The 26,880-nt window shown below is 44.1% G+C and overlaps 1 protein-coding gene across 1 annotated transcript in view; it reads left to right on the forward strand.

Moving 5' to 3' along the window:
- The window catches only part of RICTOR (RPTOR independent companion of MTOR complex 2), a 3,179,211-nt gene that overhangs the window by 2,752,582 nt on the left and 399,749 nt on the right, over positions 1-26,880 (forward strand). The window contains exon 34 of the mRNA XM_044069875.1: positions 13,865-14,068. Coding sequence (XP_043925810.1) covers positions 13,865-14,068 — 204 coding nt within the window. The remainder of the gene's footprint in view (positions 1-13,864; positions 14,069-26,880) is intronic.

Raw genomic sequence — 26,880 nt, forward strand, 5'->3', positions numbered from 1 at the left:
AACAAGGGACAGTCATTCCCTGTACCCCCTGCCACACAAACCTTAACTACAGATGCATCAGACTATGCTTGGGGGGCCCATCTGGCAGGGAGATGCATTCAGGGCAAATGGAGCCCAAACCAAATGCATCTACATATCAACAAGAAAGAAATGCTAGTTGTTCAGAATGCTCTGACAGCCTTCAAGGACTTGCTTCATCCAGGACAACTACTGATAAAGACGGACAACACCACAGTTATGTGGTACATAAACAAGCAGGGGGGGTACCACTCCTACCCCCTTTGCAGAATAGCCATGGCCTTGTGGAACACAGCCTTGACTTACCAAATACATCTTCAATCTCAATTCCTGCCAGGAAACTAAATACTCTGGCAGACGATCTAAGCAGAAATCTTATGGACCTGCATAAATGGAAACTGGTTCCACAAATCTTTAGCATGTTAACACAAAAATGGGGAACACCAGATATAGATCTATTTGCCTCTCCCCAAAACTATCAGTTGGACAAATTCTGCACAAGAACTCATCACAAAAAAGCATGGAAAGTGGATGCTCTCTCCTTCAGCTGGAAAAACCTATCAGTCTATGTCTTTCCTCCTCTGCCTCTACTCTCCAAGGTCTTACTAAAAGTCAGACAGGAAAAACCAAAAATTATTCTAATTGCTCCGGACTGGCCTCGCCAACACTGGTACCCGCTACAAAGGAATGTATGTCACACCTTCCTCCATGGTACTTGCCTCAAACACCTCACCTATTGTCTCAGCAGAACTATCAAATTCTGCACACTCAGCTACAAACTCTGAATCTTGCAGCATGGCTAATCAACTAATTTCACCAAGCACATCTCTCAGTAAACCTGTGATGGATGTCATTTTGGAGGCCAGAAGGCCTAGTACCAGAAAATCTTATGCTGATAAATGGAAGAGATTCTGTGCTTGGAACCAAGCACAAGGAATAGACACAGCAAAGCTCAATATTCCTCAGATTTTGCAATACTTAACTGAGATGCTTCACAAGGGCCTATCTTTTTCTTCTATAAAAATACATGCCTCTGCCATCTCAGCTCATTACAGCATAGAGCGTCCCCTATTTTCTCAATCCCTGCTAAAACAGTACCTCAGAGGGGCCAAAAATGTAAGGCCTCCCAGAAGAGCGCCAACTCCTGCATGGGACCTCGGTTTTGTGCTGGAAAAACTCACCCTACCTCATTTTGAACCAGCAGCTACTGCGAATATAAAATTTCTCTCTTGGAAGACAGCCTTTCTTTTGGCAGTCACTTCAGCTAGTAGGGTTTCAGAACTACAGGCTCTCATGGCAGTGGAGCCTTTTATTATATTTTACCCTGACAGGGTGGCCCTCAGGACCAATCCTTCTTTTATGCCTAAGGTGGTGTCCAGTGTGGCTCTTAACCAGACCATTCACCTGCCAACCTTTTTCCCAAATCCGCAGAACAAGGGGGAGCAGATTCTACATTCATTGGATGTACACAGACAACTAAGATTCTACTTAAACAGGACAAAATCTCTAAGAAAGTCTGAGCAACTACTGGTAGCATTTGCTGCAGGATCAGAGGGGAAGGCTATATCAAAGCAGACTAGTTCTAAATGGATAAGCCATTGCATTCTTTTCAGCTACTTGCACCATGGTAAACCTGTGCCCAAGGGGATCAGATCCCATTCCACCAGGGCTGCCTCTACTTCAGCAGCTTTTCTCAGAGGGGTCCGTACCAGAGACATTCTAGAAGCTGCTACTTGGAGCTCAGTTCATACGTTCACAAAGCAGTGCCACTTACCTCTCTTTTCTAAATTTCGTGCAGGCTTTGCCACTACAGTCCTGCAGGGCCTTATAGCTGCTCCTAATGCTGTTTAGTTCCATCCTCCCATCCATAGCTTTGGGATTCTACCCAAATGTAATGACTGCAACAGTGAAACACGAAGAACATAGTACAGTTGTGTACACTTACCATAAATGTAGATGTTCGAGTGTATTCACTGTTGCAGTCCGGATTACCCACCCGCCAGCCCCTTTCTATACCTTTTCTTTCCTTCACTATGCTCAAAAGCCTTTGTGGTGTATTTGCTTTTAGTTGAAGGTAAATTTTATGTGTTCTAAAGTGCATTTATATATTTATGGTTATATATACATATTTTTGCTCCCCATTTGGGGGGCACCTGATATCTGGGGCAAGAAAAACTGATTAAAATGGTGTTGGCTGCATGTTTTATATCCGACGACCTGATGACATGGAAGAGGAGACAGCAACTGACGCAGGACCCAAAACTTTGTTATTCAGGCCAACTAAGGACAACCTGCCAGCAGATTACCCAAATGTAATGACTGCAACAGTGAATAAACTCGAACATCTACATTTATGGTAAGTGTACACAACTGTACTTTTCTTACATTCCTATACACTTTCCCACCACTCTGCTAGATTTCACGGCTAAACCTAGAATTCAGGGAAGATAGCTAAGAATTTATTTTTAGTTCTGATAATTTTAATTAATTAATTAATTAAATTTTTATTGACATTTGATTACCTGTTAAGTCCGACTGGGTAGAAGCCCATTTTCAGCGGATGCCCGGGGAGAAAAGCTCCAAATTATTGCAAAACATTTTAAGCACAATAATAATACAATCTTCAAAAATAAAACGAGCACAGCTGCAGTTGAAATAATTATAACAAATTAAACATAATCCGCGGTGGTACAACGGTAGCATTGTTGCCTCACAGCAAGAAGTTCTCCTGTTCGATTCTCGGCTGGAGTGCCTTCTGTGTGGAATCTGCATGTCCTCCCCACTGTCGAGTAGCCCTCGAAAGATGTGCGTGAATGGGCGTGCCTTCGCTGAAGGTTGGACATTGGGCTGGTATTTGGGCACCATAAAAAAATCTACTGCCAATCATTAGCAGACCGGAGTTCCGCTGTGGCGACGCCTAACTGGGAAAAGCCAAAAAGAAAGACATGATGTAAAAACATTGGTCAAGAATCAAGAAAGTATATGACAGTCATTTAATATTTAGAGAAATTTTAGTCTGTAGAGAAATTACTGATAAGTTAGACTAATGCAAATAGGAATTGCAATATGAAGTGAGGGAAAAACAGACTTATGGTATATTTAGAGAGCAAAGTCAGGGAAGAGAATTAGCTAGCAGTAAGGAAGTAAGTGAAGGAGGGAGATTAAGGAGTTGTTAAGAGAGAAAAGGTGCTTGTTCACATTTAAGGATATAGTTTATCCTGGTTTTGAGCAAGAACAAAGCCAGATTTTAGCTAGAAATTCTTTCAGAGTGGTTTTGAAAGATTGGAGGGAGGTTGTAGACCCGATGGGCACAGGTAAGGAGTTCCAGGCCTTAGCAATCTTGTATGAGTACAGAAAGTACCCAACAGATTTGCTAGGTTTGTAGACAGAGAGGAGTTTTTGGTCACTCGATCGCAATGACCGACTGGTAACATGGTTGTGTAGAATGATTTTTGGTGTCGGACAGGCAGATGGATGCTGGATAAAGGTGTGATGCTAGACTCTAATGTCCTTTGAGGTGCAGTAAACCTCATGGAAGTCTCACATGACTGAGGAAGAAAACATTCTGCCTCAGTGTCTTGCTCTTCTCCTAAAACCATCGTTCCTGCTAGACTTGTTGTTAGGCATGCTGGAAGTGACTTAAGCTCCCAGTCTGTCATCCAGCAGATGTGCTCTGCCGAGTGAAAAGAAGTTCCTCATGTAGACATCCTGTGCCAACCCATTTGATCACTGTGACGGTGCTTCTGACTTATTTCAGTCACTTGAATGAGTTTGATTTTGGATTACTCCACGTATGTGATGCATGTATCAGCTCTAGCTCTCTGTTGTAGTGTAGTAGAGGACAAGACCGGAGTCCTTCATCATATGGTCATGGGAGTTCCTTAAATGGCTTATATGAAAATTTTGAAATTGTTATCTAGGAGTATTCCCTCTTCTCTGAGGCACAAATCTCTCTTATTTAGTATATAAAAAAGCAGTGTGTGGCAGGTGGGGGGGGGGGCACAGCCCTCACATCCCTCACATCTGTTTATGTGAAAAAGTTGTAGCAGCAGGTTTCAGTATCTGTTGTTTTCTTTTACTGGGATCACACTCTAATTTTCAAAGTGTAAGAACTGATATTATTAGGTTTTATACTTCCATGGAGGAACCTTCTCTTCTCTTGTATAAAACAGCTAGTTTGGTGGTTTAGAAGTTCAACTGTTTGACAGTAATTTTGTTTGTAGCCATTGCCTCTGCTCTCAGGATCTCTCAACTTCATCAGATATTTAGAGGTAGCCATATCTGATATTTCATTGGGATTTTGTGCCTCGTAGGATTAACCCATAGTTTCTCTTGAATTGTCCTTAGGTTGATCCATTCATCCCTTGTTTTTCTTTGCATGGCTAGAAACTGAGTGGCTTTTAGTTAGAGCAGCTGTTGATCTTTTTAGAGTTTGCTGGCTGTGTTACTTTTTATCCATGGAAACTGCTAAATGCAGAAGTGTGTTTTTCCATTATAATTTTCAAAGCATTTGTGACTGCTTCCTTTGAGCATAGCGCCGCCTTCTCCCCAGTCATTGGTCAGATGTGCATTTTAAAAAGGAGGAGCTGGTCACACTGTGATTGTTCTTCTGTGCTGCAGGAAGCAATTATTTGTCAGTCCCTCCTGCCCATCAGATGCCTTCCATGCAACTTCCAGAGAACAATTTAATAGCTTGCTCGTACTGGATTTTGATTTTAAGAAAGTTATTTTCTTAGAAAGTAAACAGTTTGGATTTTCTGAGGGCCATGACAACCATGGAAATCATTCTGTCAAATATGCTTGCAAAAGGCTGATTCCGAATAAAGATTTCCACTCACACTGATGTTCTTCATGTTTCACTGTTGCAGTCATTACATTTGGGTAATCTGGTGGCAGGTTGCCCTCAGTCGGCCTGATTAACAAAGTATTGGGTCCTGCATCGGTTGCTTTCCCTTCTTCCTTGATGATGTCAGGTCGTCAGGGGTATAAAACATGCAGCCAGCACCATTACGTCAGACTTTCTTGCCATGCAGTGCCCGAAGCAGAAGCAGTTCGCAAGTGCCAGTTGGCTGACTCCTGAAATTTTCGTTTTCGAGTTTCAGAACCGAAGTCTTCAACTTAAAGCTAAGTACCCCATTGGGGAAACTTTTTCTTGCTCCTTACCGATGTCAGTAAAAGTTAATAATTGCATTACTTGTGGAAAGCAAATACCTCATAAAGGTTTTCATTTGTACTGTATTCCTTGCCTAGGCCCTGACCACGATGTACCTTGCTGTCAGTTTTGTGCTTTATTTATCAGCGCACCAGAAATATCGGTTAGCCATCCGACTACCAGGATTTCGAAAAAACGCAAAGATAAAGACAGAGACAGGCAGCCGAGGTCCAAAACTGCCGACGATGCTTCTCCTAAGCCAGTCGCCAGTTCGCTGGTACTCAGTGAGGCGCTTTCGCAGTCCCTGATACCTGCTACTTCTGATTCGCAGGCCTCTACTGAGACCCATTCGGAGTCCGGTATGCCACAAGATGCTTCACTTATGGAACCCGCGGATGTCTCTTCCTTGAATGGGTCCGGAGCCGCTGTGCAGGCACCGGCTTCTGAGGGTGTATTCAGGCCTACAGACTTGCATATTAAACCGACTCCACCTTCAATACTAAGGCCTAAATCTCGATCTATGTCTAATAAACTGATGCCCAGGCCACATGTTCAGGCCCTTATGCCTAAAAAACAAATGATCAAAATGGCTGAAGATCTAATTACTCTAATTAGGGGTAGTCAACCCCCCCTTCTAAGAGGCCTAGGGCTGAGCTTGACTATGAATCTTCTGATCAGGAATCTGTTTCTTCTGACTCTTCTAATGACATGGATTTGTCCATACCTACTTATGAGTATTCTGATGCAGAGGATTCCATTCCCTCTGCTTCCCCCCCTGAGGACTTTTCTTTTGGATAAACTTTACATACTTTAAGGGAGGATTTCCACTGGGAAAGTCAGGAATTTTCTGATTCAGAAAAGAGGCTTAGGGATTTCCTTCTTCTACCTCAGCATAGGCCTTTGGCTATACCTCCTGTACTAGACATTGTTGATGATGTGTTTTCGGAATCCATTATGGCCCCTGATTCCCTGCCTCCGGCTCCTAGTAAACCTGACAGATACTACAGTGTTCCTGAGTCCCACAAGTTCCTTTTCAAAAATCCTGTTGCAGACCCAGAAACCATTTCTTAGGGGCCCAAAGGCATTAAGGCTTCTACTGCTAAAAATCCTACCCCTTCTGGTAGAGGCTCCAGGACTCTGGATAGATGGGGTAAAAAGGTTTAGACTTCTGCAACCTTGGCAGTCAGGGCTTTAAACTGCTAATTTCCTATGTTAAAATATCAACAACATATTATTGGACTGCTTAAACAGAAAATTATGTTGATTTCTGACTGTGTGGAAAATAAAGATTTACAGGATTTATTGCATTCTGCTGAACAAGTTGGAAAACATACTTTGCAATGTGGTTTTGATTCTTTAGAGGCCTCCTGCAGGGCTGCTGTTACTGGATCTGTGCTTAGAAGGCATGCTTGGCTTAAGGAGCAATCTCTGCCCGATCATGTTAAAGCGAAATTGTTGGATGCTCCTTTAAATTAGGACCGCCTGTTTGGCAATAAGGCTGAAGAAGTTCTAAAAACGATGGAAGATAAAGCTAAATCTATGCAAACTGTAAAAGATTTCTTACAAGTGCAACCTCCAAGATTTAGTAGGCACTGGCCTACTAAGAACTGGTCCTTTCCAGCTCCTTCCAGATCCTCTCAAGCCAAACCCAGACACTCCAAAAACACCAGGTTTCAGTCCCAGGGGACTCTCAGAACTAAGCAATGGGGGGCCTCCACTTCCAAATCTGGAAATAACAGGACATCCCCCTATGGTAAACAGTCTCAATGACTTTCCTTTAAAATTACCAAGCACTTACCTTTTAGCCGCCCCTTTAGGGGGAAAGATTGCTCTTCATGCAAAAAACTAGGAACTCATAACCCAGGACAAATGGGTTTTAAATATAGTGTCCATGGATACAGATTTCATTTCCACACCTTGCCAACACCAAACGGGTGGCCAGACCTGCTCCCAAATCAGTGGGCAGAGGCTCAAAAACAAGTACTTTCCCTCTTAAGCATGGGGGCTATTCAACCAGTACCAGAAGAGGAAAAGAGAAAAGGCTTTTCCTGGTACCCAGAAAAGACAAATCATGGCGTTCAGTTCTGGACCTGTCTACTCGAAACACCTTTCTGGACATTCCAAAATTCAAGATGCTGACTCTTCACCAGTTACTTCCTATGCTAGGCAAAGATGCCTTGTTGGCAACTCTAGATTTAAAAGAAGCATACCTGCATATCCCAGTCAGGGAATCTTGCAGAAGATACCTACGCTTCAAAGCAGGCTACTTGCATTATCGGTTCTCTGCACTGCCCTTTGGCTCGTCTACTGCACCCAGGGTATTCACAAAGTGCCTGGCTCCAGTAATTGCATTTTGCAAGCAAAGAAATATTCAAATATATCCATATCTGGACGATTGTCTAATTCAGGCAGAAAACCAGGGCATACTTCTAAATCATCCGGCATTTGTAAAAAAGGTTCTAACTTGTCTGGGGTACACCATAAACGGAAAGAAATCACAACTGGTACCCTCTCAACAGATTACATTCCTGGGTGCAAGCTTGAATACATCTGCCCAGATGGGTTTCCTCACGCCAGAGAAGCAAATTCAGTTGGTAACTTACTTCAAACAAGTGGCCACAAAAACCCTGCTGTCAGCAAGACAAATACTGCAAGCCTTGGGGTTCATGGCCTCCTGCATTCCTCTAATTCCATATGCAAGACTGCATATGAGGAAACTACAGTGATACTTAAAAAGTCTATGGAGTCAGCATTGTCACAGCCTGGAAACAATGATTCCTATCATACCTTGCCTACATCTGGAGTTCCTATGGTGGGCAGAGGCCTGCTACCAAAACAAGGGACTGCCATTCACACTACCCCCTACCGCCCAAACCCTAACTGCAAATGCATCAAATTATGCATGGGGGGCTCACCTGGCAGGGAAGTGCATTTAGGGCAAATGGAACCCAAATCAAATGCACCTACATATCAATCAAAAAGAAATGTTAGCTGTACAGAATGCTCTGACAGCCTTCAAGGACTACATTCTTCCAGGACAACTAATAGTAAAGACGGACAACACCACGGTTATGTGGTACATAAACAAGCAGGGGGGGTACACATTCCTACCCCCTCTGCAGACTAGCCATGGCATTGTGGAACACAGCCTTGAGCTACCAAGTGCACCTACAAGCTCAATTCCTGCCAGGAAAATTGAATACACTGGCAGACGGACTAAGCAGAAATCTCATGGACCCATACGAGTGGAAACTGGAACCACGGATTTTTAACATGTTGACAAGCAAATGGGGGAGCCCAGACATAGATCTATTTGCCTCCCCCCAGAACTACCAGTTGGACAAGTTTTGCACAAGGACTCCCCACGAAGAAGCATGGAAAGTGGATGCTCTGTCCTTCAGCTGGAAAAACCTATCAGTCTACGCCTTTCCCCCTCTGCCTCTGTTCTCCAAAGTTCTGCTAAAAGTCAAACAGGACAAACCAAGAATGATTTTGATTGCTCCAGACTGGCCACGCCAGCACTGGTACCCACTCCTGCGCACTGTCACAAATGTCTCCATGGCACCTGCCGCAGACACCTTCTTTACTGTCTCAGCAGGAGAACCAAATTCTGCACCCTCAGCTTCTAACATTGAACCTTGCAGCCTGGCTGATCACTTAAATTCACCCTTAGCATCCCTCAGCAAACCTGTGATGGATGTCATCTTGGAGGCGAAAAGACCTAGTACTAGAAAGGCTTATGCTGACAAATGGAAAAGATTCTGTGCCTGGAACCATTCTTTAGGGAAGAGCACAGCAGCGCCCAATTTACCTCAGATTTTGTAATACTTAACTGAGATGCTTCACAAGGGCCTGTCTTTTTCCTCTATTAAAATCCATGGTTCAGCTGTTTCAGCTCACTGTAACACAGTACCTCCCTCTTCTCTCATCCCCTACTCAAGCAGTATCTCAGAGGGGCAAAGAACTTGAGACCACCCAGGAGAGCTCCTACCCCTGCCTGGGACCTTAACTTTGTTTTGGAGAAACTCACTCCTTTCGAGCCAGCTGCTACTGCAGACTTAAAATTTCTTTCTTGGAAAACAGCTTTCCTTTTAGCAATCACTTCAGCTTGAAGGATATCTGAATTACAGTCCCTTATGGCAGTGGAGCCTTTCATCATCTTTCATGTGGACAGGGTATCTCTGAGGACCAATCCTTCCTTCATGCCCAAGGTGGTTTCCAGTGTGGCTCTTAATCAGTCCATTCATTTGCCAATCTTCTTTCCCAATCCACAGAACAAAGGGGAACGGATTCTGCATTCTTTGGACGTGCACAGACAACTTAGATTCTACTTGGACAGAACTAAACTTCGAAGAAAATCTGAACAATTGCTAGTAGCAGTTGCTGCTGGGGCAGAGGGGAAGGCTATTTCAAAACAAGCCATTTCTAAATGGATAAGCCATTGTATTCATTTCTGCTATAAACACCATGGAAAACATATCCCCCAGGGGATCAGATCTCACTCCACCAGGGCTTCATCTACTTCTGCAGCTTTTCTCAGAGGTGTTCCTACCAGGGATATTCTAGAAGCTGCTACCTGGAGTTCTGTACATAATTTCACCAAGCATTATCATTTACCAATTTTCTCTAAATCCAGAGCTGGCTGTGCCACTTCTGTCTTGCAGGGCCTTATAGCTGGTCCTAATGCTGTATAAATTCCTCCTCCCAACCATAGCTTTGGAAGTCTACGCAAATGAAATGACTGCAACAGTGAAACACGAAGAACATAGTACATGTGTGTACACTTACCATAAATGTAGATGTTCGAGTATATTCACTGTTGCAGTCCTGGTTACCCTCCCTCCAGCCCCCTGTTTTGCTCTGACTCCTCTACTTTCTTTTACTATGCTTAAAATCCTGTTTGGTGTATTTGCTTTTGGTTGGAGGTATATATTTGTGTTTTTAATTTTATTTACTCCCCATTTGGGAGGGCACCTGACATTTGGGACAAGAAAATCTGATGTAATGGCATTGGCTGCTTGTTTTGTACCCCTGACGACCTGACGTCATGGAAGAAGGGACAGTAACTGACACAAGACCCAAGACTTTGTTAATCAGGCCGACTGAGGGCAACCTGCCAGCAGATTGCCCAAATGTAATGACTGTAACAGTGAATACACTTGAACATCTACATTTATGGTAAGTGTACACAACTGTACTTTTCTGTTGTTTGAGTGAGGGAACATCAGGTGTCTCTCTCTGATCATTGTGCCTCTTTTAGATAGTGGACTTTGTCAGATAGGGCCAGTAACCTTGGTACCTATTTTAAGCAGAAGAAGTGAGAGGCCTTGGTTTAGGTCACCTCCTCACCTGATGCACCCTTTGCCAATGGTCTTTAATCTGTAAGACTAAACAAAACAGAGCAGCCAAAGAAAGTGCTGATTAAGGAACCAGAGAATAGAAGTCTAAGGGCCTCAGAGACCACTTTGGTTCTAGTGAAAACTTGACTGGCACATGCTCAGTTTTGCTTCTGTTGGGATCTCTGCCTGTTTTGTCCAGTCTGAAGGAAGCTAGTGGGATTCAAAGTTTTAACTGATGCTTCACAGGCCTGTAATGGAATTGCTTGGGCTGGATGTCAGTTCCATTTGCCCACAAAGGACACCTGCCCCTCAGGACTTTCATTCTCTCTGCCGGAATTGCTTATGTTGTCTGATAGTCTGATGATTCTTTTAGATGATAGTCAAGAGAGCCTTTTTAATACATTTTCTTGGCTTCACACCTTAAAATCTCTCTATCCAAATGCATTTGCTGTAACATTGCTTTTTTCACCCTACAACGTTTGTGCTGATTTTTAAGTAGCAGGGTGTTTTGGTCCATGACTGTTGTTCCTGCTAAGTTCAACCACAGAGTGGAATCTCTTTGAACAGCATTGTGGCTGAAAGTCACCTGTGGTGTCAGGAACTCTTATCAAGTATAACCTTGTCGGGGGTCCTAGGAAGCTAGGCGGCTTTGTCCCAAGAGGAACAAATTGCTAAATTAAGGTATCCAGTCAAGGTGCTTCTGAGCTGTCCCTTTTGGATTTACTTTATGTTTTATATTTCTCTGGTATCTTGATGAAGTTAGTGCTGCTTGTTAAGTAGTAGTGTGCTGTGGTCCTTGATTGTTGTTATGCTGGGAACATTCACAGAGTGGAATCTCTTTGGACAAAGTGTTCAGCCAGACAGCCAGTCAGATGACAAAACCCTCTATTGAGTTTGTCTGTGTTGCTGGGGATGTACTTCAGCTTTTTTAATTAGAAGGCATGCCTGGCTGAGGGTCCATCTGCTGCCAAAGGATGTCATAGTGCAGCATCTAAATGTACCCTTAGACAAGGGGATGCTTTTTAAGAGCCATACTAATGAAGTGTTTAGAAAAAATGAAGAAAAGGGTCATACATGGTTTTAAACAGCTTTTTCAACCCTCTCGTGCTAAGGTTTGACAAATTACCCTTTCAAACCAGGTTCTTACTATTGCAGGCAGAGTAAGGGTAAGCCAGCAAATAGTTAAAAGGAACAGTAAAAGAAAGTGGTAGGGAGAAAACAGTGAAAGCTGGGAGACCTAATGTGTCTCCTGCTACCAGGGATCAACTATGACTGCTTTAACCTCCTCCCTCTTCCAGTCCTCCATACCCCAGCCCCCCTGCCATGCTGTCCCATACAAAACTAGGTTGCTGGAAAAAGAGCGTCTCTCAAAGTGGGAAACAATCGCACATGATATTGGTCTTGCAAGTTATTTCCTTGGATTGCAGTTTACATGTTACAGAAATTCCGAAGAAGGTAGGGACTTGTCCCATACCAAAATATCAAGGGCACCCAGTTGCTTTCCTTTCATTCTTTAATACCTCCTGAAACTCAGGGTCATAGAGCTGGTACCAGTAAGAGAACTAACCAGAAGAGTTTGTCAAGATATTTTCTTGCCCCCAGAAAGAAAGGCCCTTGGAAATCCATTCTAGATCTCTCAAAACTCAGTACATTCCTCAAGATTCCAGAATTCAAGATATTAACCATTCATCCCTTGTTACACGTTTTGTTTCTTTAGGCACTGATGGGTATCTTGGATCTCAAGTATGCCTATCTTCACATTCTTATCCACAGGTCCTTTCTTAGGTTTGAAGCTAAGGGGTCCCACTATCAAGTTTGTGTTTTAGTTAGCTACTTGCTCTCAGGGTTTTTTTCAGCATGCCTGAAGACAGTAATTGCTTTCTACAGAGTCAAGCCTTCTACTTGTCAGACATTTCCTAAAGGGTGAATTGCACTTTACAGCATCACAACCAAAGAGGATTGCTCGGCCTTGGAATCTGAATTACGCCTTTTAAAACTCACCCCAAATACCCTTTGAATTTGCAACCACTGCCCTGATTAAATTTCTGTCTTGGGAAAACTGTCTTGTTGGTAGCTATAGAGTTTCAAAACATCAAGCATCAGTGCGCAAGCAGCAGTGTATATGAGGACAGATCTCTCCTTCATGGTTAAGGTGGTGATAGAATTTTTAATCAACCAAGCTATCCAGCTGTCTGTCTATTCCCCAACCCACAAAACAAAGGAGAAAGAATATTGCATTTCTTGGATGAACACAGGTAGCTAGGTTATTATTTGAACAGAGTAACCATGACTGGAAGTTCTAATCAGTTGATGTTTCCTTTGCTTCAGAAATGGAGGGACAGGCAGTGTCAAAACAAACTGTATGTAAGTGGCTAGCATAATGCATCTGTTTCTGCTACTTTTCGTTGGTTAAGAAACTGTTAGGCTGAGTTAAGGCTTATAATACTAGGGTCACATCCGCTGTTGTCACTGCTTAAGAAAGACAAACATGGGCCATTTTGTAAGCAGATACGTAGGCGTCTGTACACCTTTTCAGAGCATTTCAAATTGGACATCACCTCTATGATAACAACTCTAACTTTATTACAAGGTGTGCTACAACCCAACAACTCCTTTCAAGCTAAACTCTCATTCATGCTAAAGCTCTGGTAGTAATCTCAGTGGTCAGAACTACTGCAACTCTGACTTGAACAAGTAATGTAATGCAGTGGTATAAGAACCTACCATAATAGTAATCCTTCAGGTATATCTCTGTTGCGGTCTTACTCCTTCAGTGGGCATCATGGTCTGAGATGGAGTACCCTCTGCTTAGTTTTTCCCCTTCCCAGGGCTTGACCCCACTAAGAAATGAGTAGTAATTGGGAAGCCCTGTTTCACACCACCACCCCTTTCTTCAGTGGATAAGGGTGTCCTTCTGTTATACTGTCTTGTCCCTTGTAACTTTATGCAAACCTTTCACAGATCATAGTCTAATTCACTTGGCAAGGACACTGTAATATAGCATGGACAAATGTCCACTTTTTTGATATCCTGAGGGGCATCTGTCACTCCTGGAAGAGGATCGGTTCTGAGTTCTTGATGTCCGACTGGATGACTGGAACTCAGTGGCAGAAGTTCCAGTAGTCAGGACTATTGCAACCGCAATCTACACAAATATGTATTGCTATGGTATGCTCTTACACAGTTGAACTTTTGTACTATTTTGTAACCTGTCTTTAAAAGATTGTAATGGACTGTTCAGTGTCTTGATATTGGCAGCTTGAAAAGTGACTTTTTACTAAATGCTGACATGTTTGTGTACTTTAATTAAATGTGTAATTGAATGTACTTAAGATGTTTTATTTTAAATCTTCAGGTTCTGGTGATTCTGGCAGAAGGCCATTCCAGGGGTTTAGACAACAGATCAGTATAACAGAACTTTTAGCTTCAAACCGCTCAGATTCAAATCATCTGCTAGATAGTGAAGATACAGGTTTACAGGACCATACTGATAGCAATTGCCTTTACTGTGTCTGCATTCAACCCAGCCTCCCTCTGATTTCTAATTGTACCCGCACAGGTAGACGTACAATTGCTTTTTCAGTGTTGCATGTTACTAATGCATCTGTATGTGTAATGCCTGCATTTAACCAGTTGTATAGTAATAATACATGTGCAAACATCATTGCCAAAATCTGTACTAGAAAACTGCATATTGTGTATACATCTAGGCTATGGTTTATCTGTATTAGGCATTGTGCTGTCATGTGTACATGACACCTTTTTTAGACTTAGCTAGATTGTCATCCCTTTTACAGGCTACCTTGCAGAAGTGATTTGACGCAAACCTGTTTGTAATTTCCTTCTGTTCAGCAGCAAGCAAATAGATAATTTTCTGGTCTGTCTGAGACCGTGGAACTATAATTGCTCAATAGCAAAACTACAAATGTAAAAGTGGTTGACTTCATTTGGTCATCAACCTGTGGTTATTCGGATCTGGATCGGATCCGAGACGCCTGCTTCACCAGCTTCTGATCCAAGCTCCTCCCCTTACCCATAATACCCCTCCATCTCCTTCCTTCCCTCAGATCTCGTTTGCTGCTTTCCAAGCCCAGCTTTGTGGTCTCGAGTTCCAGGCATTTGGTGGTTTTTGGTGAGTGTTTTCTGCTTTTTTCTAGTCAGGGTTCCCTTAGATAATTTTCCCTAAACTCCCTTTATACTTGTGTTGGTCGTCAAAAAAAAAAAAAAAAGTAGTTGTTAGCATTTTGTGTTCCCTGTTTTCCAATCCATTTAGCATGTTAGTGTGTGTGTGTCTACGCACGTGTGCAGGGCCTTCCTAGACATGGCTGAGTTTCCCAGGCCTGTCTTCAGGAAATGCCCATAGTGTGGCCACAAGCTCTGTCCTGCTGATGGCCACACTCTGTGCGTTGTCTGCTTAGGCACGGTCCACCTTGACGCGACCTGCACTGTCTGTGCAGGTTTCAACCCTAGAGCCCTCAAGGACCGGAGGACTAAATTGATGATGAAGGGCCTCCTTCTGGCATCAGGGACGGACATCCCTGCTTCTTCTTCTTCTGCGGTAGTGCTACCGTAACTTCTCAGGCCTCCAGTGCTCAATCCCCCGTTTCAAGGCCTTTGGACCCGGACAAGCGACATAAGGACAGGCCCAATAAGCAGTCCCCTGACCGCTCGGCTCAGTCAGGGCTGCCAGCTAAATCCAGAACTCCACCTAGGTCCAGTACCCCTTGGCTCTGTTCTGAGGTTTTCACCAGAGCCGACAGTGTCACAGCCTTCCTCTAGAGCCTCCCCTCACCATCACTCTCGGCCAGTGTCGGTGGCTTCCTCATCCCGTTCCACCTGTAGCTTGAGTGAATCGGTGATGGACAGGATGATGCGGAAGTTTATCCATACCCAGATCCAGATGGGAGTCTTACCAGCCCCCTCTTCCTCCAGAGCAGGGAGCTCACAGCCCTTATTTGTCCCCATCGCTCCTTCTCCAGTCCAGCCCTTGGTTTTGGAGTCCTTGGATCCGAGAGCTCTGAGTCAGAGGGCCAGCGCCGACGGTACTTAATACCTTGACACCGGCCATGGCCCTGAGCGTTTGGTTCCATCTCTGTTGGATTTGAACTCTCAGAGCCGTAGTCTCACCATCGGATCTGAGGGGGTTCTGTCGGCTCAAGGTTTGTTGGAGCACAGCCTCCGTCTCAGTGCCTGTGGACTCTGCTCGGACTCCTGTCGGATCCAAGGAGAGTGGCTCCATTGCTTGTCTCTCAGGGTGTCCGATGTTCATCGTGTTTCACTGTTGCAGTCATTACTCTTGGGTTATCCTGCTGGCAGGCTACCCACAGTCAGCCAGAATTCCAAAGTCTAGGTCCGGCTTTTGTTGCTGTCGCCTCTTCCCTGACGTCAGTGCGTCAGGGGTATAAAAGATACAGCCGACGCCATTTTCTTAGTCTTTCTTGCCGCGCGGTGCCCGAAGCAAAAGCAGTTCGCAAGTGCCGGTCGGCCGACTCCTGAGATTTTCAAATCCGAATTTCAGAACCGAAGTCTTCATTAAAGCTAAGTACCTCGTTGGGGAAACTTTTTTCTTGCTCCAGACCGATGTCAGAAAAAGTTAACAATTGTATTTCTTGTGGGAAGCAAATGCCTCATAAGGATTTTCACTCTTATTGTATTCCTTGCCTAGGCCCTGATCACAAAGTTGCTAGCTCTCGGTTTTGTGCTAGATTTAACCAACGCACTATTAAGCGTCGGTTCGATTTGCATTTCATTACTTTGGCCGAAGATTTAATTATATAATGCCGTTGGAACAGCCGACGACCGGAGTTTACAAAAAATGCAAGGACAAGGAAAAGGATAGGCATCCGAGGTCCAAAACCGACAACGAGGCCTCCGTTAGGCCAGTCGCCAGTTCGCCGGTTCTCAGTGAGGCGCTTTTGCAGCCCCTGGCGCCCGCTACCTCAGAGCCACAGGCCGCATCTGACTCCCACATGGAGCCGACTGGGCCTCTGGATACTCAAGGTACTGGACACTCGGAAATCATTCGCTCAGATGGGTCCGGAGCTGCTGAGCAGGCATCAGCTTCTGAAGGTGTCTTCAGATCTACACAGCTATATGTTAAGCCATCTTCAGCTTCAAAGACAGACTAAAGCAGCTCTAAAGACAAAGAAACAAGTACAGCATTCTCCTACTCAGACTTCCATGCCTAAAAAGCAGATGCTTAAAATGGCCATAGACCTAATTACTTTGATCAGGGGGTTCCCATCCCCCTCTTAAGAGGCCTAGGCAAGAGACTGAATATGATTCTTCTGATCAGGTTTCTATTTCCTCTGATTCCTCTTCTGAACAGGATTATTCCATGCTTCCCTATGAGGACTCTGATGCTGAAGAATCCATTCCTTCAGCCTCTCCTCCTGAGGATTATTCTTTCGGGGAAACCCTGCATACCATGAGGGAACATTTCCACTAAGAAAAGGCTCAGAGACTTTCTGCTACTTCCTCAGCACAGACCCGTTGCTATTCCACCTGTTCTAGACATTGTAGATGATGTATTTTCAGAGTCCGGCCTGTCCCCTGACTCTTTACCCCCTGCACCTGCTAAGCCAGACAGATACTACAGGATCCCGGATTCTCATAAATTCCTATATAAAAACCCCGCTGCTGACCCAGAAACTATATCTCAGGGTCCCAAAGGGGTCAAGGCTTTCACTGCAAAAAACCCTGTCCCCTCTGATAGGGATTCTAGGGCTCTGGATAGATGAGGGGAAAAAGTTTACACTTCTGCTACCTTGGCTGTAAAGGCTTTAAATTGTCAGTTTCATATGCTTAAATATCAGCAATATTTAATGTCACTGCTTAAAACAGAAATTGTTGACAAATACTGAATGTTCAGAGAACAAGGAAATGCAGGATTTATTGCATGCAACTGAACAAGTGGGAAAGCATACTTTGCAATGTGGTTATGATTCACTGGAGGCCTCTTGCAGGGCCGCTGTTACAGGTTCTGTTATTAGAAGGCATGCTTGGTTAAAGGAACAGAATCTGCCTGATCATGTTAAAGCAAAATTATTAGATGCCCCATTACAGCATGATACTTTGTTTGGTACTAAAGCAGAAGAGGTGTTGAAAAAAATGGAGGATAAAGCAAAATCCATGCAGACAGTTAAGGATTTCTTACAGGTACAGCCACCCAGATTTAGCAGGAAATGGCCTTCTAAAAATTGGTCCTTTCCAGTGTCAGACACACCTCAAAGAGGCAGATACAGGCATCCCAGAGGCAGATCTCAGCCCCAAGGCTCATACAGGCCTAAACAATGGGGTGCTCCTACCTCCAAAAGCGGAGAAGACAAATCACAACCTTACAGGAAACAGTCCCAATGACTTTCCTCTGCCAGATCCAAGCACTTTTCTCTTGGCAGCCCCCTTAGGGGGAAAACTAGCACTTTTTTCATCAAATTGGCAAATGGTCACCCAAGACAAATGGGTCTTGAACATAGTGTCCCAAGGCTAGAGGTTCCGTTTTCACACCCTATCAAGGTCAAAAGGTATGCCAGACCTGCCACACAATAAATGGGCAGAGGCACAAAAGCAAATTACAACCATCATGGACATGAGGGCCATTCAACAAGTACCACAACAAGAGCAGGGGCAAGGATTTTACTCCAGACTTTTCTTAGTGCCCACAAAGGACAAAACCTGGAGACCAATACTGGACCTGTCTATACTAAATAAGTTTCTGGAAGTTACAAAATTCAAGATGTTGACTCTACAGCAGCTACTGCCCATGCTGGGCGAGAAGGCTTGGCTCGTAACTTTGGACCTAAAAGAGGTATACCTGCATGTCCCAATCAGACAATCTTGCAGAAGATACCACAGATTCATACCTGGCTCAATGCACTACCAATTCTCTGCACTGCCCTTTGGCTTATCTACTTCGCCCGTGGTCTTCACAAAATGTCTGGCACCAGTAATTGCATTTTGCAGACAAAGAGGATTTCAAATATATCCCTACTTGGATGACTGCTTATTCAAGCAGAGAACAAAGACATTCTTCTAAAGCATCTGGCGTTTGTAAAAAGATTACTAATTGGCCTAGGGTACACAGTAAACGAAAATAAATCAAAACTAGTGCCCTCTCAAGAGATAATATTCCTGGGTGCAAGCTTAAATACAACTGCCCAGATGGCTTATCTCACATCAGACAAACAAAAACAACTGACTTCTTACTTCAAAAAATTGGCAACAAAGACCCAGTTATCAGCAAGGAAAATCCTGCAGGCCTTGGGTTTCATGGCATCCTGCATTCTACTAATTCAATATGCCAGACTGCATATGAGGAAACTACAATGGTATCTAAAAAGTGTTTGGACTCAGCATTGCCACAGCCTGGGGACAGTAATTACACTCATTCCCTGCCTGCAACAGGAGTTTCGATGGTGGGCAGAGGCCTCTCAACACAACCAGGGTCTGCCATTCAGTTTACCCACATCCAGACAGACACTGACAACGGATGCATCAGATTATGCCTGGGGGCCCATATGGCAGGAAAATGTATTCAGGGTGCATGGCCTGCAAGCCAGATGCATCTTCACATCAATCAAAAAGAGATGCTAGCTGTTCAGAATGCCCTGACAGCTTTCAAGGATCTACTTCATCCAGGACAGCTACTGATAAAGACAGACAATACTACGGTCATGTGGTACATAAACAAGCAGGGAGGTACATATTCCTACCCCCTCTGCAGACAAGCAATGACCTTATGGAACACAGCATTGACTTATCAAGTTCACCTGCAAGCACAATTCCTGCCAGGAAAAACAAATATTCTGGCAGACGAACTAAGAAGAAACTTCATGGATTCCCACGAGTGGAAACTGGATCCACACGTCTTCAGCATGATAACAAGGAAATGGGGATGCCCAGACATAGATCTATTTGCCTCCCCTCACAACTGCCAATTGCAGATATTTTGCACAAGGATTTATCACAAACAAGCATGGAGAGTGGATGCCCTATCCTTCAGCTGGAAAAATCTAACAGTATATGCCTTTCCTTCACTGCCTCTCCTTCCCAGAGTACTCCTAAACGTCAGACAAGAGAAGCCAAAAGTGATACTGATTTCACCAGACTGGCCACGCCAGCACTGGTACCCAATCCTAAAGAGCTTGTCTCAAGGTCCAGCATGGGTATTGCCTCAAACGTCTCACTTGCTGACCCAACAAAACAATCGGATCCTGCACAGCCAACTCAGGACCTTAAATCTGGCAGCATGGAAGATAATGTAGCCATTCAGAACACTCCTCTTTCAAAAGCTGTTATGGATGTTATCCTGGAGGCCAGAAGGCCCAGTACCAGAAAATCTTATGCAGAAAAATTAAAGAGATTCTGTGCTTGGAACCAGGAACAAGGCATTGACACGTGTGTACCAAATATCCCTCAGATTTTACAATACCTAACTGATATGCTGAACTAAGGCCTTTCTTTTTCATCAGTTAAGATCCATGCCTCTACCATTTCAGCCCATTACAATACGGAACCACCTATCTTTTCTCATCCTTTAATAAGGCAGTACCTCAGAGGGGCCAAAAACATCAGGCCTCCAAGGAGAGCAGCAATTCTGGCATGGGACCTCAATTATGACTTGGAAAAACTCACACTGCCTCCTTTTATTATTATAATAATATCTGCCCACAGTTATTCAAGAACTACACAACGGACCAGTTCAGGACTACACACATATGCTCTCATTCCTACTCCAAAAAAACACAGTATTTTCTCACACTCCTCACCAAACTCCAACATCTGTATAACCATTTTAACTCCAGGCTCACCATAAGTGGGGATATCCACCCCAACCCATGCTCAAATCCATCCTGTCCAACTCAAACTGCTCCAACACAAATGTCAGAACATAACATCCCCACTTTCTTCATCCCTGGGCAAATCAACAACAGCAGCAAAACCAACCATCTTTTAATGCTAAATATTAATATTAGAAGTATCAAAAATAAAATACGTGAACTCCAGGCCACAATAGCACACTACTTCCCAGACATAGTTGCTTTAACAGAAACCTGGCTAAATAAAAACATAGCTAACTCAGAAGTTCTCCCTACCGGCTGCAATATTAGACAAGACAGACCACTTTGTAAAGGGGGTGGAACTGCCTTACTGTGCAAGTCAAACTTAACTGTCCGTCAATTACCAACCTTCTACCCCTCCCCCAATAATTGGGACATACTTATCTCACAACTTCAACTTCACCCTAAAAAGGTCATCACCACAATTGTGATCTATATTCCACCTGGTAATACACCTGCTAGCCTTGAAGACTTCTTATCTTGGTGTTCTTCCACATACTCACAAGAAACCCTTATTCTGGGGGACTTCAACCTAGATTGGTTCACCTGTATATCAGAACCACCAAGTAATCTACTAAATCTCCATGGCTACCAGCAGCTAGTCCAAATTCCAACTAGATGTGATAAAAAATCTAAAAGGGAATCCATCCTTGAATGGCTCCTAACTAACAACCCCACATTGTACCCTCACACAGGCAGTCTCCCAGACACCTTAAGTGACCACAACATAATATACTTTATACGTAGTAGAGCAAGCATATCCAAAACCACTAACTATATATCCACTAGAAACACAAAAAAATTCTCTCCTGAGGTCCTCAACACTTTACTCTAACTGTGACTGAACCCCCCTAAAAACCCTCCCACTTGACCAGGCTGTAGCATATTTCAACAAAACATTTCTACAACACCTAGACACTGTCGCTCCATTGCACAAAATCAAAGTTAGAACCTCTACAAACCCCTGGCTCAGTAAAGAAACCAAACAAATCCTCAAGTCCAGAGACACTGCCTGGCTTTACTATCAAAAAAACAAAGAAACACAAAGCCTAACTAAGTACCAAGAACTGCGCAACCATGCAAAAAAATGCATTAGGCTGGACAAAAAATCCTACTACACAACATTACAAATTAAATATTAACACAGCCCACAAAAATTTTGGAAAAATGTAAACCAGCTACTAAAATCCACCCAAAAGGCTACCCCCAAACCAACCTCCCCTGACACTAAAGTTCCTATCGAAACACAATTCAGCTCCCACTTTGTGAACTCAATTCTATCCTTAGTATCACAGGACAGTTCCTTCCTCACTATCCCCCCAACACAAATAACACTAATACAAGCTTTACCCTCAAACAGTTTCCACCACTTCAATCAAAAGCATGCTCTCCAAACTAAAAACCTCATCAGCAGCAGCCAACCTTCTCCCCAGCTATTTCTTGAAACTCTCAGCAGATGCTATTGCTATCCCAGTCTCCACTCTCATAAACAGATCAGTTGTTGAAAACTATGTGCCCAAACTCTAGAAAATATCCTATGTTACACCCATACATAAAGGCGGAACCTCCACTGAACTTAATAACTACAGACCCATTGCTTTACTCTCCCCCTGGCCAAAATAGTAGAAAAATGCATCCATACCCAGATGCTAAACTATCTCCTAGACAGCAACATCCTGTCACCTACTCAGCATGGTTTCAGACCTGCCCATAGTACCACTACAGCCCTCCTCTGCTTCACAGATACAGTAAACCGTCTCAGAAATGAAGGCCTACAAGTGTCAACTCTTTTTTTTTTGGATATGTCCAAAGCATTTGACACAGTCTCACACCAAATCCTGCTAAACAAACTAAACCAATATAATCTATCAAATTCCACTCTTACCTGGTTCCAAAGCTACTTAACTGACAGGTACCAAGCTGTGAAATGGTAAAATTCTCTCTCTCCTCAGCTGCTCATAACTATAGGTGTCCCACAGGGTTCTATCTTAGGACCACTACTATTCACAGTCTTCACAAATGACCTCCATACCTCCACACAGCATGCATCTTTAATTCAGTATGCAGATGATACTACCTTAATCTGTGCTGCACAAAACATTCCCACCCTTCTGCAAACAACTCAACTAGCATTCTCTGACGTTGAAAACTACCTTACCAAAGCCCAACTTATCCTTAATCCAAAGAAAACTCAGCTTATGATTATAACCAGTTCTAACAAAAACACTAACAGCCAATTCACTGTCTACTCCACTAATGCTACTCCAATTGCTCCAATGGCACAGGCTAAGCTATTGGGAATAACCATAGACTCCCACCTAAAAGTTGATAGTCATCTCAACTTAACTATTAAAAAAGTACATGCCAAACTGGGGTCGCTCTACCGTATCAAACCATTTCTTAGCAACAACACAAGATCAGCCATTGCTCGCTCCCAACTTCTGTCCACCCTACTATATGCATCTCCCATTCTGACTAATCTCAACAAAACTGAACTAAGCAAAATGGAAGCCTGCTATAACAGAATTGCCTGCTTTGCTGCAAATTGCTCGTATAAAACTCGTCACTGTACTGCTTTGAGACAGCTCCACTTGCTTGAACTGCCCAACCTTCTAACCTACAATCAGCTCTGCCTCTGTCATTCTATCTATTACCTCCCCAATAAGTGTCCTGCCCTCAAAAACCTAGTACAACATCACTCAGCCAAAAGGCCTCTTAGATCATCAAGCAAACTACTACTAGAAGTCACAAACAGCTACAATAGCTTTGGAGATGCACTGTATAGTAGTTCAGTGGCTAAAAAATGTAACTCTGTCCCTACAAGCATTCAAAACACATCATCCAAAGCCTCCTTTAAAGACCTCATCAGGCAACATCTCAAGGAAAGTTGGCAGTGCCATGATTGCTCCCCAGGCTAGTGAAAGTGGATAACACATACATACAAAATTTAGAGCACTTGATAATAGTTTTCAGTCTTACTCACAAACACTGGCTAATCTACGATGTACGTACTGTACCTGTGTACTATGTATGTATTCTACCTATGTTCCAAATTTCAGCTGTACACCACAAATCTATTAATTACCTTTATTTTTAAAATTAATATTTTTTTGTTTGTTCTCTCCACTGTAACTATTTAGGTGCCACATACCACTGTAAAAACATGTCTCCTGTAATTTGTGTGTATACTGATCATGTCTAAATAACTAAATGTGTCTGTAATTTTTCTTTGTGGAGCTTTTCTCCCTGGGCCTCTGCTGAAAAAGGGCCTTTTCGGCTCAGACAGACACCCCCGGTTAACAAATGTAAAATAAAATAAAATAAATAAATTTTAAGCCTGCCTTAACAGCGGATATACAATTCTTATCCTGGAAAACAGCTCTGCTCCTAGCAATACCCTCTGCAAGACAAGTCTCGCAGTTGCACGCACTCATGGCTGTGGAACCTTTTATCATTTTTCATCCAGACAAGGTTTCTCTGAGGACAAACCCAACATTTATGCCTAAGGTGGTGTCCAGTGTGGCCCTCAACCAAACCATTCACTTGCCTACCTTTTATCCAAACCCACAGAACAAGGGTGAGAAAATTCTGCATTCTTTGGACATACACAGGCAGTTACGCTTCTACTTGGACAGAACTAAAGCTTTCAGAAAGACTGAGTAACTTTTAGTGTTATATGCTGCAGGATCACAAGGAAGGGCGATCTCAAAACAGACTATTTCTAAATGGGTAGGCCATTGCATCCATTTCTGCTATTCTCAACATGGGAAATCAGTGCCTAAGGGCATTAGGCCTCATTCTATCAGAGCAGCAGCCACTTCAGCAGCTTTCCACAGAGGAGTACCAACCAAAGACATCTTAGAAGCTGCAACTTGGAGTTCAGTGCACACTTTTACAAAGCACTACCACTTACCTCTTTACTCTAAATCCAGAGCAGGCTTTGCCACTGCAGTTCTGCAGGGCCTCATAGCCTCTCCTAATCCTATTTAGCCCAGCTACCCTTCCTCAGCTTTGGGATTCAACCCAAGAGTAATGACTGCAACAGTGAAACACGATGAACATAGTACAGTTGTGTATCTACCATAAATGTAGATGTTCAAGTGTATTCACTGTTGCAGTCCTGGTTACCTACCCACCAACCATCCCCCTTTTCTTTGCTGGAACTTATCTGTACTTCTCTATCCTATACAATCTATGCGGTGTATTTGCTTGTAGATGAAGGAAATGTTTCTTTACTGCATGTATGTTTATTGGCATAATATATTTAGCCTACCCTTTTGGGGGCACCTGACATCTGGGGCAAGTAAAACTGAAGAAAATGGCGTCAGCTGCATCTTTTATACCCCTGGCGCACTGACGTCAGGGAAGAGGTGACAGCAACCGACACCGGACCTAGACTTTGGAATTCTGGCTGACTGCGGGTAGCCTGCCAGCAGAATAACCCAAGAGTAATGACTGCAACAGTGAATACACTCGAACATCTGCATTTATGGTAGGTACACAACTGTACTTTCTCCATCTACCTTCGACGTGGTGGAGAGGGTCCTCTTGAGTGGGTCGAGGCCTCTGACTATCTCCTCTTTAGAGTCCGCCCTGACTCCTTCAACTCTGGGTACAGCTCTGACCGTTCTGTCCTCTCAGGGACAGCCCATGCTTGAAATGGCCCAGTAAGCACCCATTAGGGAACAAAACCTTGTTTGCGAGTTCCCCGCAGAGAGCCCCACTGAGGAGGTACCTCGCAAACGCATGTGCAAAAGGAGGCACCTGGACTCCTCCCCAGAGTCCCTCACCAAAGACACTGATATGGAGGAAGGGGAAGGCTCTCCCAGATCACCCCCCGACAGTGTCTCCTTTGGAGACATAAGGGAACTCCTTCACCAGAGGGGGGGGGGTCTGCCCCAAAGCCAGTTTCGGACAAGTCGGTATTCCTGGAGGCTTTCGGCATGGGCCCATCTACCTCCTGGGTGTCCCCTCCCGCAGATCCATTAGTGGACCTCATTACAACGCAAGCATGGAAGGAACTGGACACTGTTGAGCCTATTCCAAAGTGTCCTAATAAAAATTTTGAGTCCCCCCTCTAATAAAACCAGCTGGAGTAAGGGATCCCTGGTAGATGCTATGGTGGTGGTGACAACCACCACCAAGAAAGAACTGGCTCAGAAGAATTTTACTGTTCATCCTCCGGACTGAGAGTCCAGGACAATGGACCATCTGGGGAAGCTGGTTTATGCTTCAGCTACCTTTTGTATAAGGGAGCTGAATTAATTGTCCCACATTATCTGACTGCAGCATGACCTGATCAAGGAGGTGGCTGAGTCACCCATGGAGTCCATGTCACCGGTGGATAAGCAAGTATTCTCAGCGTGAATGGCCACTCTCAAAGCGGTTTTGAACACGTCCATACGCCTTCTTTCACATGCCACCAAAGGAGCTGCAAGGGCTGCCGGTTCCAGCGTTGCCATGAGGCATCACGCCTGGCTCTGGCTATGTCAATTTATGGAACTCTTCAAGGCACCATTTGCCAATGGCCCCTTATGATTGTTCTTCTCTTTTTGGGAAGACCGTATGTGTCACATTGGTCCAGAGTGAAAAGGATGGGAAGATGCTGTCTGCCGTTGGGATCCGCTTCTCCACTCCTCAAAAAGCCTTCTCGAGGAATTAGCCAGGGTAAAAGAAGATGTGGTTCCAAAAGTATCAGTACTCCCGGGACACTCAGGACTCTTCTTCCACCAGAGGCAGAGGGGGGGTTACGATAGACGCTGGCCCAGAGGCAGAGGGGGAGGGTCCAAGGAATTTTGGGTCTCGAGAACCTTTCTTGGACAGGCCCGCGCAGCAGCCCTGAGCAATTGCCTCACTGCTCATATCTGGATGCATTCGGGGGTAGTCTTTCACTGCACCTAATGGCGTGGGAGTCTGTGTCAACAGACCATTGGGTGCTACAAATCATATCCAGAGGATATTCCTTTCCTTTCATACTACCACGTATTCCCCCAAAACACCTCCCAAACGTTCCACCCGCACAAAGAGAGGTTGCAGCACTTGAGATAGAAAAGCTGCTAAAGAAGCGAGTCATCTAGCCCATCTCCCCAGATCAGTCCAGATCGGGCATTTATTCCAGGTTCATAGGTAGGTACTAGGCTATCGGCCCAAGGGCCTACATAAGCCTAGTCAGCAAGGTTCCATAGCTTACACCACCAAAGAAAGTTATTTTCCTGTGCCACTGTCCAGCAGAGACACAGAAGTGATCCCCGGGGTGTATTTCCTATTTCCCATCCACTCATCAAGATTTTTCTTGAAGAGTGCTAATGAAGAACTTTGCTTGACCTAGGTGGGTAGCTTATTCCACAGTATAGGAAGTATCTGGGACAGGAATCTATCCCTCCAGCGTGTCCTGATGTTCATCGTGTTTCACTGTTGCAGTCATTACACTTGGGTTATCCTGCTGGCAGGCTACCCGCATTCGGCCTGAATTCCAAAGTCCTGGTCCGGCGTCGGTTGCTATCGCCTGTTCCCTGATGTCAGTGCGCCAGGA

Source organism: Protopterus annectens, chromosome 1.part0 (genome assembly GCF_019279795.1).
Source record: "Protopterus annectens isolate FY-2018-M chromosome 1.part0, PAN1.0, whole genome shotgun sequence".
Taxonomy (NCBI): Eukaryota; Metazoa; Chordata; order Ceratodontiformes; family Protopteridae; genus Protopterus; species Protopterus annectens.